The 17,799-nt window shown below is 35.0% G+C and overlaps 1 protein-coding gene across 3 annotated transcripts; it reads right to left on the reverse strand.

Moving 5' to 3' along the window:
• Positions 1 to 777: 777 nt before the first annotated feature.
• On the reverse strand, positions 778 to 6,829 carry LOC122032020 (probable glucomannan 4-beta-mannosyltransferase 4). Of its 3 annotated transcripts, none has more exons than XM_042591263.1 (10): positions 6,584 to 6,829; positions 6,162 to 6,493; positions 5,956 to 6,054; positions 5,004 to 5,256; positions 3,454 to 3,564; positions 2,673 to 2,809; positions 2,007 to 2,120; positions 1,733 to 1,932; positions 1,375 to 1,569; positions 778 to 1,296 (listed from the first exon to the last, which is right to left on the reverse strand). In XM_042591263.1, the coding sequence occupies exons 1-10, from the start codon at positions 6,669 to 6,671 to the stop codon at positions 1,134 to 1,136; spliced, it is 1,692 nt and encodes a 563-aa protein (XP_042447197.1). In that variant the 5' UTR covers positions 6,672 to 6,829; the 3' UTR covers positions 778 to 1,133. The 3 variants fall into 3 exon arrangements, with proteins under 3 accessions (XP_042447197.1, XP_042447198.1, XP_042447199.1); XM_042591265.1 differs by lacking the exon at positions 778 to 1,296 and having other exon boundaries at positions 1,427 to 1,569; positions 1,733 to 1,805; positions 1,885 to 1,932; XM_042591264.1 differs by lacking the exon at positions 6,584 to 6,829 and having other exon boundaries at positions 5,004 to 5,269; positions 6,162 to 6,448.
• Between the last annotated feature and the right edge of the window lie 10,970 nt (positions 6,830 to 17,799).

Raw genomic sequence — 17,799 nt, forward strand, 5'->3', positions numbered from 1 at the left:
GCCATTAGTACAAATGACCAAGACATGGAGGAGATTATGCTCGGTCACGCTGAGTTTCGATCCCAAGATCTCATGTGATAACAACCTATATTTTAACCACCGCACCACCCGAGGAGACCACAATTATTGTTATATGCACGTATAGGAGAGAGAAAAATCAATATAATGTAAGTTAAAAGGGAAATGAAGAGAGGAGCTTATATGCAAATTGAGAAAGCAAAACAAAGAAAAAATCACTTTCGTCAAACCTATAAAATGGTAAAGAAAGGTATCTTTTGAGCCATTTTAAAGTTTGGTGTCTTTGGACAATTTAAAATATAGGGTGCGTCTTTGGTAAATTACCGTTCTAATATTCGATCTCAAAATTATTAAATAATAACTTTTTTCTGAGAAAAAACAAGGATTTTCAATGTAAATTCCATTATTATATATTCCCCTATTTTGTGTCCTTTTAAATACAAAATTCCTTTAAATACTAGGTGACGCATCCTGTTTACCTATCTATCAAATGTGGAACTTGTGACTCAAGACTAACCCGATCAGTCAGATTCAGATAAAAAAAAAAATCGCATGAATTGTTGTAGACCAAGGCCAACCAATTTAAGGCCAATAAAAAGGACAAAAACATCTGCCCGCCAAGGGAAACAAAAAATCAAGAGGTCAGAAAAATGAACGGATCCAACTACAACAAATAATAATAATAAAGAGGCTCAAGATCGAGAAGATTTCATGGATGATTCAGCTGCAAGGAGAGAACATAATCAAGCACAGAATGCCTACCAGAACAAATTGTTAAAAATGTTTCAAGGCAGTAAAAGGAACATAACGCAATCAGTTAAAAAGTTTTTTTTTTCAAGCAAACGGCTGAAGTTTGATGTGTCTAAACAATTTCTGCTGTTTAATCCCGACAACAGAAACTTATGACTCACAGGAATCAGAGCAATTCAATTGTTGAACAAAATTGAAACAATGAAGCTTCCAAAAACTTTGCCTCTCGTACAAAGTCATTATGTAGTGGTAGACATTCTCCTGAGCTTCTTCCATAAACAATGTTAATCATGACTGGATAAATGGTTTCCAGTCAGTAATCCTCAAAAAGTTTTGTCCAGATATAAAAAACTGCATCAGCATAGCTACGGGTTTGTGATAAAGGTTCCTACATAGCCACAGCCAACAACCAAGAATGCAACAGCTTGAACATAGATATAAACATAGTAGTAGTTTTGATCATAGGCAAGATTGTAGCAGGCACAAAGAAAGAGGAATGCAGCAAACCCAAGTTCTGGAAAGTTCAATCTGGGTGAAAAGTGAACAAAAAGCCTGTAAATCATAGTGTCCAGGAAGTAAATAAATGACAAATTTCAAATTGGTTACCTGTCCCTTAGACTGGTCGAAGCCTGTTCTAGTAATGGGATTCTAATTTTATCCTGGAGGGTATCTCCCAGCTTATCTGTGACGATCCATTCGTCAAAAGTACCAGCCTCCAATAGACCAATTATAGTTGCTTTCATCCGGTGCATGGCCATGACATTCTCAAACAAGATCCAAAATGGCATAAGATGTAGGGAACTGCCACAGAAATAAGAGAATTGCAAAATATCTCCCAAAAATTTGTAACAGGAACAAAAATAGACGAGTGAATCTTAAGTAATGGGTTCAAGAGAATCTATATTTTGGATATTTTAATTCATGACTGAAGGTTCGGTTTTAAGAAAATCAAAATGTGACCAACCTAGGATTTCTTGTGGCGTTCAAAATGGTAATTGTAGAAGGAATATACACTACTCCCCATGCTGGAATGGTGACTTCAGGAACCAAAACAGATGTTGGGATCACGACACAATATAGAAAGAATGTGACTAAATGGGCTACAATCTTCCTTACAAAGAAAAAACTGTAGGTTAGATGGAATTTCTTCCATATTGATACTTCCTGCGTGACATGAAACGAACAGTGTTAAGCAAAGAAAGAAGTTGCTGAAAGTCCTATATCAACACAAGGCATACCTTGGCCTTCAATATTTCAATGCCCATTTTCCGGAACAAGTGTGCAGCTCCACAAGTCCAACGATGCTGCTGGCGCCGGTATGCCTTGAAAGTACTGGGCAATTCACTTTTAACCTAGATTGTACCAACAATAAGTTTTTGCATAATAATCAGAATTTTATAAGACGGAAAGATGCTTGAGTGTATTCACAACAAATTGTTTAGAACAGTATCGATAGGTATACAAAACAAAGTTTTTTATGGATCACAGTTGTCTGATCATAGATGAATTTGTGGAGCATAATGAACTAGTGCAAAGTACATTAAGCTAAGTATCAACTATTCCATTGTAAAACAAACAAGCTGTATCCCAGATAGCATTTTGGGTTGGCTACCCAGAGCTTATCCTGTCAAACTGCCAAACGAGACCTATGTGGGAGTACTTCATTGCTGATAAAACTCAAGTCATTTTACCAGTCAACTATAATGAGTGAGTACATCCAAGTAACTGTTTATTTATCATATCTCAAACTTAATTCAAATAGTAAAAATTAGAAATTATCAGTCATCTTATATTCACCATTTAAAGAGCAGGAACCTGCAACTAATTACGCCATTGCATGATTGGGAAATTTTATCTCATTGTATGCCAAATGATGCAAATTTTAAATCACTTAAAACATCTACCTTTACATCACCCACATATAAAAGTTTCCAGCCTTTGAGAGTTGCTCGTACAGCCAAGTCCATATCCTCAACAGTGGTTCTATCCTTCCAGCCTCCAACTTCATTAATTGCAGATATACGCCACACACCAGCAGTCCCTGTAAACACATTTAGTGAAAATGAACGAAGTTACTGAAAAAACTGAAAATGAATTAAGGTGAGCTAATGGTGCTTTTCTTTTAGAAAGGTCGACAATAACTAACTACTAAAAATCTGGAACTATTTACTAAAAAATCAAAGTGAACTATTACTAAAAGTCTGGAACTATATATTAAAAATCAATGGGGACTGAATGAATCAAGCGAACTATTATTAAAAGTCTGGAACAATTTATTAAAAATCAAGACAAGCTATAAAGGCTTTTCTTTTAGAAAGGTCAACAGTATCTAACTACTAAAAGTCTGGAACCATTTATTAAAAATCAATCACTCCCAATAATTGCTAATAAATTGTAGATCAAACTTCAAGTTTTCAAATAGACAGAAAGACAGTCCTGAAATGGTTAACCTGCCACATTACAAATCCACATACAAGAATGTTTTTTTCCAAGTCCATGAAAAATGTGGACAATTGTATTAGGCCTCATGGACAGCATAAAATTGTCAAAAATGTAGTAAACCAGATGTTAGACTGTCACTCATAATGACATGGTCTTAAAAGAATCCAATTGCAGGATAATATGCTATATAATCTTGATGCTATATTCTTCTGTATATGCAATGGGTAACTGACCGGGATTTACCATTGAAGCCAAAAAAAGCAAAGGTGGATGAACCTACTTCTTGCTCCACTTTAAAGTGGTAATCCAATGTCATCTTTTGTATCCTTGTCATGAGGCAATCACTGAAGTTCACTGCAAAATCGTCCATGAAATGCCACGTCAGCATCTTCCTGTCATTAAGGAAGAGAACACATCAGAACAAAAGACTTGTTTTCTAACAGCAATCTCAATAAGTATAAGAACCTAGTACATGATTTCAATAACATGCATCCTTTTCTCTTTCATTATGTATTAGATTCTTTAAGGTAGCTCTTGTATGTAAAGCACATAGACAATTTAGTTATATGCCCTATCTCTGTTCTGGGACATGGGACTAAACATAGATGGCAATTCCCTTCCATAAGTCGCTCCCTGCAAATAGACATCAGTGCAGAAAGAATGCAGGGTATTCAATCATATAGCAGTAATCCTGAGTAGGATCAGGTGTTAAAACAGTAGAAATTGGCTAAGTATGACTGACTGACTGCAATCCTCTTGCTAGGAAAATACTTTTTGCAAGTTTTAAGACATTTTAAAATAACCCGTACAAAAGCATATGGTAGAACTTAAAGCCAAGTTCAACAAAACAACCATACTTTTTTGTGCAATTTGCATACAGTAGACTTACAAACTACGTACATATAGACTTACAAACTAACTAACTAACTTAAAGCGTAGATACCATCTCTTGTGGAGTTATAGATAACTCCTTCATAGACAATAGTTGAATGATGTTCTTTTATATTAGCTTAAACCAACTGTAAGTAGATCTGTTAAAGCACATGGCGGTACTCCAAAGAATTACAGCAGGGAGATAGCTGGGACAAAACTAATATAAAGGGACCTTCATAGTCTTTTCTGAAGGTCTCTTTCAAAACCATTGGATTCAAGTAAATTTGGAGTAATTAATCTAAATCATTGATCAATTAGTGATTGAGATCAAATCTATTCTGATCTAATGACTGTGAATGAGGCCTTCACACAAAAACATTGTGAAAGCTCCCTTCTTCGTTCCGGGACTTGCAAGTTCTACTACTAGTTATCATTGATTTTAGTATGTATAGCTAGCTACATAAACTGCTAGAAAGTTTCTGTGATTTGACAAAAAAAAGTTACTGATTCATGTTTCTATTTCCCGAACATTTCAGTGATGAATTATTGTGCTAAATGATTCAGTGTTGATTGTCAATTACATACAATTTGATAAGAATGGAGATATGCTGATTGATGACAAGTAGACACTTAAAAAAAGATAAAGTCCAGCATCAGGTTCCTTAACTTGATAAGAATTCAGTAATAATATTTTCATATCAATCCAGACCAACATCTGATAATTATCTGATTTCTTATTAGTATTACATACATAAGAAGCTAAATAGAAAACCTAGAAATGAGTAATATAGAGTGTCAGTCCATTATACCTTACCTTGATTATTAAGGCATTACAGTTGATTTATTGTATATGCAAAAAAAAAAACCATAAATAATTGCAGTTGAAAAGAAACTAAGCTGGAAATAAATCACAGACTTACCAAATTGCCATCGTGTTTGAACAAGTGCGATCCTTGGATTATGAACAAGAAAAGGAATGGTTTTTTTGAGAAAATTAGCTTCTGGTTGGAAATCAGAATCAAAAATGGCAACGAATTCACATTCTTTGGCATAGCTATGTTCCATTCCCAGTTTCAATGCACCAGCTTTGTACCCTTTCCTGTTATTCCTAACTTCATAGTGTATATTAATGCCTTTGCTTGCCCAATGCCTGCATTCAATTTCCACCAGGCCCTGAAATGAAAATCTATCTAAAATAAATGCAGTAGCTTTAGTCAAAACAAATGGCAGCATGGCAAGATATGAGTAGTCTGTCATTAATAATGTTAAGCCTTGATAAGGAAAAGAGACTAGTGGCAGAGCTTTTAGCCATATCCAAGATCTCACTAAAACATGCAACTGAAATATATCAATATATTTAGTGGTCCATTTTGTTATGCTGCATTTGGTACAATAGAATACAATGGACAAAATCTGAGTGAGAATAGAATTCTGAATAAGGGAATAGTTCATTTCAATTCGATAACGTTAGTTGAATAATTTAATCTATCCAAGTCTATCTGATTCTTTCAACCAATATGACATGCCTAATACATATAGTCTGTTTGCTCTGTCCAATTACTGATCCAATCATACTAGCCTACCTAGTACAATCAGTCAAACTAGTACGTCCTGCCTGACCGCCCCATAGAGCAATCTGATTGGCCCATCAATACAGGTGAACTGGGGCACACTATCCAAGCAGCCCATCTTGTTTATCTGCTTTCTGTCCTTAGAGAACAGTCATACCAGTACCGTCTGTGAGGAAACAAATAATTCAAAAGCAAAGCTTCAGAACCAACCAACTCGTCTTTTTCACCTGCTACTTGCTTAATAACCGAACTCAGATTTTATTGGCTGGTACTGATTAAAGGCAACAGGAAATAGCGATACCTTGACCGTTGGATCCGTGGAATCATCCAGAATTTGGATTATGATCCGATCGGACGGCCAGGATAGAGTGCAAGCGGCCCCAATCGACAGCTTGTATACCTGCAACCAATTTCATTGCAACCACCGACCATGGCCATCGATTTTGTTAAACAATAAAAGAATTAATTAAAATTAGAGTAAATCAGTGTCAATTATCGTTTTATCACCTCTCTCTCGTTGTACATCGGAATCTGAACGAGCACCATCGGAAAAGCCAGATTACCGGACTCCGGATCATCCCCGGCATTGATCGGCTCCCAGCAGTAGCGCGACTCTGGCCGGCGGCGTAGGATCTTGATCGCGAGGCTGACGACGGCCATAGAGACCACCTCGACCAGCAGCATCAACGACATCACCAAGCAAACGACGATCGCAACCCGCAGAACCGGCGCGAGCGCCCACGACCGCACCTCCCGCCAGGCGTCCCCGATCGAGACCGATAGCGCATCGGTCCGGTGGCGAGGGAGGAACTCTATGGCGCGCTGGATCGCGACGCCGTCTGGGGAAGGAAGGAGCACGCGATGGCCATCAGTTTGAGAGTAGGAGGATTACCGGAACGGAAGGAGATTGGTAACCGTAGTTCACCTACCTGAATGTAGTAAGATGGTGGATAAGAGATGGGAGACGAGGCCGACCGAAGAGGCAGGAGCGGCAGGAGCGGAGGCGAAGGGCTCCATTGCTCGCTTTCGCTCCGTGCTTCTCTCAAATCCTTGCTTAAGCTGTGGAAGACACACAAAGGTAAAGGAAGAAGAGAAGCGTTGCTTTTCTAAAGAAGGAAGGAAGGAACAGAGAAGACAAAGACGCCTTGTTCTTTTTCTTCTACCTTTCTCGGGAAAAATGTAATAAATGAAAAGAAAAAAAAAAGTAAAGTAGACGGTGGACGTTGCGAAACTCTGTGCAACAGACAACTCTCCGAATAATTTAAAGGAACTCAAAAAGTGGCCAGCATCTAAATCCGAATCCGTTCTTCCATTTCTGCTGCGGTGGGTAATCGGTCAATCGGACCAACAAGCGAAGCGAATCCGTACATAGTGTTTGATCTATGGAACAGATCGTGGCACTTAACATATATCTTTATTTTATTTGGGTTGGCCCATCTTCAGGTAAATCCGAGAAACGTCAATCATCTTGACGGACGGCTTAGCAGTGTAACTAGTTTCAACATCACAGATATTTGATATGCTCGGTAAAAAAAAGAAAAAAATTATGATATATTCAAGAAAAATAAATTTAAGATAAATCTCACGGATAAATACATAAAATATTCAATTCCATAAAAAGTGAAATGATGAATCATGACTTTATGTGTTTATCCTTGAACTTTTTCTTCAGTTTTTTTCCTTAAGCATATCATTACTCGTAAAAAAAATTGAATCCTCATTGTAGGGGTATACCGCGTTATTATTTACCATTACATTATTCCCAATTTTTTTTAATTCAGGTTTTATTTTTAAGTTTTATTTAAAAAGAGTTGACATATTTTTCCTTATAAATTCATGATATTTTTTTATATATTTTCAATATAAAATTTTATTTACAATCTTAAAATCCCAATAATCCATTTTCAAACGAAGAATCTCGATGTAGTCGGAAACTCGAAAGATCACGTATTGAACTTGGAAGTGAGTTGTGTAGAATCCTTGGCGGAAACTTTCTTTTATAGGTTGTTTGGACGCCTCCAAGTCTCGTCCAGGGTGCCTCCAAGTGCAAGTTTGATCCTAAAAGTCTTGGTCACGATAAGCTCCACTTATTGTGGCTTTTATCTACTCGAAGGCGCCTCCAATGCGCCTTGGAGGCGCCTCCTAGGGCGCCTCTGTGCCATGAAGCGTTATCACAGACTTACCCTCTTAAGGGCGCTTCCCGGCTCATCAAGAGCGGCTTCAAACTGTGATCCGAGGCGCTTTGAGCACATTGGACTTAGAGCACTTTAGAGGCGCCTTAGACACTGTTTATCTAAGGTTAATTTTTACTCCTTTCGTCCTGTAAAATGTACTAGTATAAAAAAATAATGTATACTCTACAAAACGAAATTAACACAATAATAATAAATTACATTAATTAAACCATGTCTGTTCAAGACTAGGATCTAGTCAAGGTCTCAGTTTATGAATTCAAAATGGATCTAAACTGGACTTAAGTCTAAAGTATCTAATTGGAATTCGTTCTCACTGGAACTCTCTCCTTCAGTAACTTATCTTACTTACCATGTAGAATTGATTGACTCTCTAACGGTCCACCGGTCTTTTTGCCAGTTGTTAGGTCTGCAGACCTAATTAGACTTCGGTCAGTTGTCAGATCCCGCGGACTCAGCCGAACTTCCCGTCAAATATCGGGTCACTCCTTGACCTATCTGGACTTCCACACCAATTATCAAGTCCTCCAGATCTAGTTAAATTTCAGTCTGGTTTCAGACCAGTCAAGTTCTATACACTTAGTAGAAATGTTAGATCACAACATAACTAACTTTAATCCACTTGTCATTCATCAAAACTTAGGTTTAATCATTGGTATCAACTGTACTAACAATCTCCCATTTTAAAATGCAATGACAACCTGAGTTAAAGTTAGAAAAATATGTAAAAAAAAGAAATAGCAATAAAAAAATGATTCAAGAGAAAAGAATAAGTAACTTATGTTTTATTCTCTTAATCATTTTAGGGTTAAGATTTTTAAATTTTTAGTTTTACCTTTAGTTTTTCTTACTTAACCTCTTACCCCTCCCCCTTTGGCATTTACAAAAAAATATGCATATATGTATACCAAAAAGTATAAAATAAATTTATAAAACAATAAAGGTTTATAGGTCTATTTCAGGAAGGGTGAAAATTTTCAAAACATCTTTCAAAATAGATTTCAAAGTATTTTGAAGTAACCCTTAAAGTGATTTCTAAGTATTTATTACTTTTCAAACATAAAAAGTTTCAAGTAATTTTCTAAAACATTTTTTAAACATCTTCAAAGAAGTTATAGTAGAATACTTTTTTGAAAATTAAGTTCAAAAAAAAAATTTAAACCAACAATTTACAAAAATTGGCAAGAAAAAGAATATTTTCAAAATCAAACTTTTTTAAAGCAATTTTTAAATATCATCTCCCTTAACTTGAAATTACTTTTAGAAAGAATATTCATCTATAAATTTTCTTAAATGTTTGATATTTAGTTACTAACTAACTACCAGACGATAGTAGTGTTCGCTTGGTTAGTCAAGTTAAGTAATATTGTCCAATTAGATTTTTGTTGAAAAATGACTACTTAAATTGATTGCTATATTTTTATATTTTTTGCTTAAACTTATATTAATGCATTAATATAAGCATTTGAAGTTCAGGCAAAAGGTTTATGCATCTCATGTCATTCTAAGTTTTTGAATACACAAACAAGTTAGATCTAGTGTACTTGTGAGATGCTCGTTGCTTAAATCTATAGGATCATGCTTTCTAGGGGTTCATCCTAGACTAAGGCCAAAACAAATTTTGAAACACTAAAGAAATGATAATTTTTGAAGGAAAAAATAAGAGCGACCTAGAATTTGCAAATCACTTGAAAATTTATTTTATAATAAGAGTACTAGTCTATCGTGCACATTTCCAGTCTTCTTTATAAGTTACTAAATTCAGATTCTAACAGTGGTATAGTGAAGATGTCAACCAGAATTAATTTGAACTCAATATAGTTGAGTTCAATATCTTCTTTGGGTATGTGATCTCTAATGAAGTGATATTTGACTTCAATATGTTTGGTTCTTGAATAATGCACTGGATTTTTAGTTAAGTTAATTGAACTTACATTATCAATAAAGATTTTTATATTTTTAAATTCTAAGTTAAAGTCGTGTAGAGTGTGTATCATCCATAATAGTTGTGTTGTGCACTTTCCCATTGCTATGTATTTGGCTCCAGTAGCAAATAGAGCAATACAGTGTTGCTTTCTACTAAATCAGCTGATAAGTGATGGTCCAAGGAGTTGACATCCACCACCTATACTTTTTCGATCTAATTTACAGTCAGCACAATCTGAGTTAAAGTAATCTACGAGTTTAAAATTAGTTATTCTAGGGTACCAAATTCCTACATTAAATGTACCTTTTAAGTATCTGAAGATTCTTTTTACATTGGTCAGATGGGATTCCTTAGCACAAGTTTGATATCTAGCACATATACTAACTACAAATAAAATATTAAGTATGCTTGCAGTTAAGTATAACAGACTTCCTATGACACTTCTATAATATTTTAAGTTCACTGATTTTCCATTTAGATCATTATTTAGAGTTATGTTAGTGGCCATTGGAGTTTTTAAGTCTTTAGAATTTTTCATTCTAAATTTTTTAAGTAAATCTTTTATATATTTTTGTTGATAAATATAAATTCTTTCATTTATTTGTTTCACTTATAAACCTAAGAAGTATGTTAGTTTACCTACTAAACTCATTTCAAACTCTTGTTCCATTAAAGTAATAAATTCTTATAAAAATTTAGAATTTGTTGACCCAAAGATTATATTATCTATATATATTGGGGCTATAAAAATGTCTATTTTAAATTTTTTTACAAATAGGGATGAGTTAACTCGGCCTTAATTAAAACCCTTAGAGATCAAATAGGTGGATAATCATTCATACCAGACCTTAGAAGCTTGTTTTAGACCATATAGTTCTTTCTTCAACTTAAACACATAGTCAAGATGGTCTGAACTTTCAAATCCTGATAGTTAACCTATGTAGACCACTTCTTTAATTAGCCCATTTAAAAAGGCAAATTTTACATCCATTTGATAGACCTTAAATCCCTTATGGGTTGCGTAACTTAATAGCATCATGATAGACTCAAGCCTAGCTACTGAGGCATAAGTTTTATCGTAGTCAAGTCCTTCAACTTGACTAAACCCTTTGGCTACTAACCTAGCCTTATTTATAATGGTTTCCCCTTTTTCGTTTAGTTTGTTTCTAAAAACTCATTTTATTTCTATAGACTTTTTGCCTTTGGGTAATGGAACTAAGTCCTAATAACTTCAGTTCTTTCAAATTGAGTCAATTCCTCTTGCATGGCTAAGATCCAATCTGGATCAAGTAAGGATTCTTTAATGATTTTGGATTTAATTTTAGAAATTAAGTCAATTTGGCTTAGATTTCTAAAGTCTGACCTAGTTTGAACCCTTATATTTAGATATCCTATTATTTGATCCACTAGATGGTCTCTACTATGATATCTCTACTATAATATGATATTGTTTACTTTGGGTCTAAGCCCTCATGGTTTTATTTTTGGACTCTACCCAAAAGACATCATACCAATGGAGATATCTTTCCCTTACAAACCCATGATCATTCTCATATATTTTTAATGTGAGACTTTGTTTGCAACTTAACAATCCCCTTCAAAAGAAGGACCACATGCTTCTCACATCTGATCCTCGACCCACTAGATCTGCCTGCCCCTCAGTCCACTTGACCTACTAGGACTTCCTTGCCTAGCTACAACTAGGAACTCTTGCCTAGTGTTTGGTCCTCTTAATTCGAACATAGGAGCCCCCACTTCCTTTGTTCGAGGTTAATATTCTACTCACATGACTCAATTAGATCATAACTCTTATGAACAGTCGACGATTAGACCTTTTGGTAGTCGGGACTCTAATACCAATTGTTAGGACCAAAACAAATTTAGATATCTCCACTATGGTATAATATTATCCACTTTAGGCATAAATCCTCATGATTTTATTTTTGTGCTTTACCCAAATAGCTTCATACCAATAGAGATATCTTGCCCTTATAAACTCATGATCTTTCCCATATATTTTCAATGTAGGACTTTATTTGTAACCTTGCAACCCAATAGTCTATGGGTTGGTATTGAGTTTTAGTTGAGTTAGATTCTTTAGAGTTAGCATTTTCATCGAATTTCACATTAGTTATTTCCTCGATTTTTAGTGTAGTTTTATTGTAAACTCTATACCCTTTACTCTTTAGGGAGTACCCTAGAAAAATTCCATTATCTACTTTTGAGGCATATTTTCATAAGTATTCTTGTGTGTTTAATATGTAAAATGAGCATCCAAATACCTTAAAGTATTTAATGCTTGACATATTATTATAATATAGTTCATAGGAGGTTTGTTATAGTTCTTGTTTATTGTTGTCCTATTTTGCACATAGCATGCTATATATATGATTTCAACCCATAGGTATTTGGGTAGTTGGTATTCATTAAGCATTGTTCGAGTTGCTTCTTGTAGGGTTTTGTTCTTTCTTTCAACTATTCCATTTTGTTATGATATTTTGGGACATGAGAATTCTTGATAATATCCATTTTCTAAGTAGAATTTAGTAAACCTATGATTTTTAAATTATCCATCGTTGTCACTTCTGATTCATTTGATTTTTAAACCCTTTTCATTTTTTGTTTGTTTGCAAAAATCGCTAAAGATTTCAAATGCTTCATCTTTATTTCTTAAGAATTTTACCCAGGTGAATCTAAAATAGTTATCTACTATTATCGTTGTCACTTCTGATTCATTTGATTTTTAAACCCTTTTCATTTTTTGTTTGTTTGCAAAAATCGCTAAAGACTTCAAATGTTTCATCTTTATTTCTTAAGAATTTTACCCAGGTGAATCTAAAATAGTTATCTACTATTACTAAACAATATAGGTTTCCATTAATTGATTTGAATCCATGAGTCGAATAGATCTAGGTGTAGAAGTTTAAGTATTGATTTAATTTGAGTTTGATTAGTTGGTTTATGAGTTGATTTAGATTGTTTTCCTTATTGACAAGCATACAGACTATTACATCTAAATTAGGTAGTTTTGACAGTGCTTTAACTAGTACATTTAATTTAGTGAGATTTCTAAAGTTAGTATGAGACGGTCCTCTATGTCATAGCCAGGTTTTCTCTTTTTGTGTCAAATGACACTCAAATGAGGAGTTGGCTAGGTCGATTGTGTAAATATTGTTAGTCCTAAGTCATTTTAATTTTATTGTGGGTTCTTTTATATGTTTTATTAAAACATTCATTTGATGAAAATCTAATCTTATACTCCAAATCACAATTGACTAATACCGAATAAGTTGAATATGAAATTTTCAACAAGTAATACTTTATAAATAATGAAATTAGACTCAATGTTATCTATACCAATTGTTGGTACCCCAAGGTAGTTTGATGTAATCAAACAAATTAAGTTAGGTCATGTTGTGTTTAACTTTATGTCTAAGTGTATAGGAACTTAAGAGCACAGGGCGTCAAGCGAAAGACGCAGCTAGTGAGAAAGAATGCACGGGAGAGAGCCGACGTACTCGGTGCGTTTGAGGGACGAGGTGCTGCAGAAGAATACATCAGCGGATGAGAAGGGAGCGTGCAGTGTTTCTGAGGGACGAGAAGCCGGAGCGGAAGATTGCTCGAGGCGAAAAAGACGCAGCTGTCCGAGGGACGAAAAGCTATAGAAGAGTACGCTAGCTGACGAGAAGGAAGCAAGCAGCGATTCTAATGGACAAGAAGCCGGAGCGGAAGTTTGCTCGAGAATGTCAGAAATTGGGTTCGGGTGAGCCCTATTCTGGATGGCTAAAATCACCCAAGTGAGCGGAGCTGGGGCAAAAGACCTGAACCGAGGCAAGCGGAATCGAAGAAGGAGGCCCCGACCAAAAGTCAACAAAAGGTTGACTTTTGATACCCAGGGCGTCCGGACCAGTCCGGGGCGCCCCGGACTAGGTTGGGGCGCCCGCATCAGTCCGGGGCAACTGGAGCAGGTCGGGGCACCCGGAGCTGGTCGGGGCGCCCGGACTAGTCCGAGGCGCCCAGAACTCAATTTTTATCCAAATCAACGTGGCTTTTGACCGTTGCATCAGAGATAGATTTCTATCCCATTCGAGACACCTAGAACGTTTTCAGGCGCCCCAAGCAAGACTATATAAGCAGTCCTGCTCCCAGAAGCTAAGGAGAACAAGAAATTATGAAACAACACTTATACACTTTTAGTTTTCTGTCTAGCTCTCTGATTCCGTGTTGTCATTGCTGTACAAATGCTTCTTCGCCTGAAGGAGAAATCAGTGTGCTTTGCTTCCTTGGATTAACAACCTCCCCGGTTGTAACCAAGTAAATTCTCTGTGCCTCTGTCTTTTAGTTTCTTTATTATACTTATGCAAGTGTTAGATTTATAAAGTTATAAATCTGAGAAAGGTCCTTTTGTTTTATTTTTATGCAGGGGCTATTCACCCCCCTCTAGCCGGCCGCCAAGGGTCCTAACACCATTACCTTAAGTTTGTCATTATTTCTAAAGGAAATCATTCCTAGACTTTTATATTTGAGTTTGGTGAATTTGGTGTGATCTCCAGTCATGTGTTTGAAGTAATCACTATCTAAAATCTACTTAGATTCTTACAAGAAGGTAGGAGTTAAATTTAGCTTGTGTTAAGTTTAATTTTACTTTTGAATTTTAAATTTGAATTTTAGTCTCTAATTTTGAGTTTTAAATTTAATTTAAGTTTAAGTTTAGTTTGAGTTTAATTTTAATATCTAGTTTTAGTTTTAGTTTTAGTTTTAGTTTTAATTTTAATTTTAATTTTAAGTTTTAAGTTTAATTTTCAATTTTAATTTTAATTTAAAATCTGAATTTTATTTTAGTTAAGTTAGGTTTGGGTTAAATTCAAATTCTATTGATCTAATCATCTCACCAGTCTAAGTTTTCAGACAAAGGTATCCTAACATTTTGTGAGATGAGTTAAGTTAGATTTTTAGAGGTTGGTTTAACTTAGGTTAACTTCAAGTTTAACTTTGAGTTAATCAACAAGACATTCTTTGAATAAATTTCTATGCTATAGTGAGTCACACAGACATTATTAGAGTAACCACATGCTTCAAGATTTTTCAAATAGTCCTATCCAAAGAAGTTAATACAAAAGTTTGATCTAACTAGTTTAGATTGGTAAGGGGTAGTTTAAGTTATTTTCACTAAGTCAAATACACTAGGTTGAACACATATAATTCTTCCTAGACATGCATAGACAGAGCTTCCCTAACCTACTATTATTCAAAACTTCTCTAGCACTATTTGCCAAGTTAAATTAGTCTCTATTTATTTCGTCCTAATTACCCAACTGGGTAAATTATTATTTTGAAGATGTCAACTAGTTTAGTGTCTCCTTCTGAATTATTGAACTTGGGTTTATTTCTAGTTTTTAGTTTATATCGATTTGTTTTTTAAACCTGATTATAACTTGAGTTTAGATTGAATTTATAGTTATTTGATTTAAACTTAGTTTTTTTATTTAAATTTGATTTATTTGATTTCATTTTACATTTTAGGTTTGGATTTGAATTAATAGGTTTAGATTTTATTTTTGGGTTTGAGTTTGAATTATTTAATTTATTTTGATTTGGTTTTAGGTAGTGGATTTCATTTTTAGGTACATAATATTAGTTGAGTCCTACTTTCTTGGTTAAACAAGATTTTGGAATCCAAACCTTGGTTTGTTTTTTATTTTGGGTTACCAGTGATATAAATATTATATTGGTTGAGTTGGACTTGTATCTGAGTCCAAATTTATTGTACACAACTCATTGTGATTCAATTATCATATCTAGGTACTTGGATCTTATTGTGAATTTTACTAAAAGTTCTTTTAGTTCAACAACTTCATTTTTCAATTTCAAATTTTTTTGCTCAAGTTTTGTAACTTGAGTTGGATTTTCAGATGGAACTAGTTCAGTTGCTAAGCTTAATTTTAATTGTTCGTTTAGATTTTGATTTTCCTTAATGAGTTGATTAATTTAGGTTTCTAACTTTGCTAATTTTCTATTCATGCATGTCATAATTTTGAAGAAAGTAGCAGATAAGTTAGAATTAACTTCGTTGGGACCTTCGAAAATGAGTATGGACTCGTGGCTTGACTCATATTCAGACTCATCATCTTGATCCATTTCGCTTTCTGATTCTAGTTCGGTTGGCATCAACATGAGGTAATTTTGTTGCTTTAGTTCTTTGGTGTCCGATTCTTCGGAGGATTCATCCCAAGTTGCCTTCAATGCCTTCTTTCTTCTGGTTGCTTTAGGATTGCCCTCTTTTAGCTTTGGGTACTCGTGCTTGTAGTGTTTTTTCTTGTTGCGCCCATATCATGTGACGTTGACTTTGTTGTTGTTAAAGTTAGACTTTATCTTTTTCAAATCCTTCTTGGAGAAATCCTTCTTTTTCCTAGTAAATATTTTTCTTACCAAGTTCATTAGGTGTTCTTCAGTATCTGTTTGGTTCTAGACCAGGATTCTTTAGATGAACTTATAAGAAGAGTGATACCTTTCTCAGTCGGTTTGGAGTTAGTTTGCTCGTGTAGTTCTAATTTGTAAAATAACTCGTCTAATTTAAAATTTGAAAGATTCCTAAAAATTTTATAGGCATCAACGATAAATGCCCATAATGCATTCCGAGGAAATGAGTTTAGTGTGTACCTTATAACATCTCGATTCTCCATCTGGTGGTTGATTTTGTGGAGTCCGTTGAGGATGTCCTTGATCCTCGCGTGTAGTTGGTTAGTCATCTCTCATTCTTATGTTTTAATATTAAACAATTTATTTAATAAGAGGTTGTGTTTGGTTACCTTGGCATCAGTCGTTCCTTCGTGTAATTCGATGAGTTTATCCCATAGTTCCTTTGCGTTCTTGTGTGGGCCGACGCCGTTCAATTCTTTTTTTGTGAGTCCATACTAAAGGATGTTAACGACTTTGAATTCGATTTGTGTCTTCTTTTTCATCTCAAGGTTCTAATTTTCTGAGTCGAGGGGGTATTTTAATAACTTTATCCATTGGCACATTGTATCCTCGTCAAATAGTGAACCACTAGTCGATGTCAATCTTAAGGTATACCTCCATCTGCTTTTTCCAATATGAGAAGTCATCTTCGTTGAATAGCAGGGGATGAACGGTATTGTATCCTTCAATTTAGGCCATGTGATTGTTGAAATAAAAAAAGGCTAAACAGATACCAAGACTTGGTCTTGGGGTAAGTAATGTGATAGAAAGAATCAAACGAAAAACTCGAGTGGTGTTGCACTAACTTGAGAAAAAATGAAGAAAAAAAGGATTTATTCAAAGAGGTAATATACCAATTCAAATAGATTCAAAAACTAAAATTCGAAGAAAAATAAAGCGTAAAAGAAACAAACAATTAAACTCCCTACTTGATTGGTAGTTGTATCAATTCAAAGCTTATAGAGCTCTGATACCACTTATAGGATCATAGCAAACGTGAGAGAGGGAGAGAGTGAATTACTTCATTTTAAAAACTCTAATTTTTGGTTTTACAAAAACGAGTACACAGCGGAAAAGATAGAAACAGAAACAAAAAGAAATGAGAACTCGATCGGTTACTTAGTTCAGAGCATTCGGTTACTCCAAGACACACGATTCCTCGGATCGTATCGATGGGCCCACTATAATCCTCTACCAGAACCACTGAAAGAGGAAAACGAGTATAATAGAAAATTTAGGAGAAGTGTAACAAATTATACTTTCCTTTATGCAGTAATTAAGTATAGAATTAAACTTTCGTTACCTAATACTTTTGAAGATGATCGGATCGAGCTCGGTGTTGGATGACTTCTCAGCAGTAGTCAGGCGTAGCAGCGTCGCAGCACAGCGGGAGGATGAAGTCAGAGTAGCGGGAAACTCGAAGGGTCGCATATTGAACTTGTAAGTGAGTTGTGTGGAATGCTTGGCCGAACCCCTCTTTTATAGGTTGTTTAGGGTGCCTCCAAGTGCAAGTTTGATCCCAAAAGCCTCGATCACGATAAGCTCTGCTTACTGTGGTTATTATCTA

Source organism: Zingiber officinale, chromosome 11A (assembly GCF_018446385.1).
Source record: "Zingiber officinale cultivar Zhangliang chromosome 11A, Zo_v1.1, whole genome shotgun sequence".
Lineage (NCBI taxonomy): Eukaryota > Viridiplantae > Streptophyta > Magnoliopsida > Zingiberales > Zingiberaceae > Zingiber > Zingiber officinale.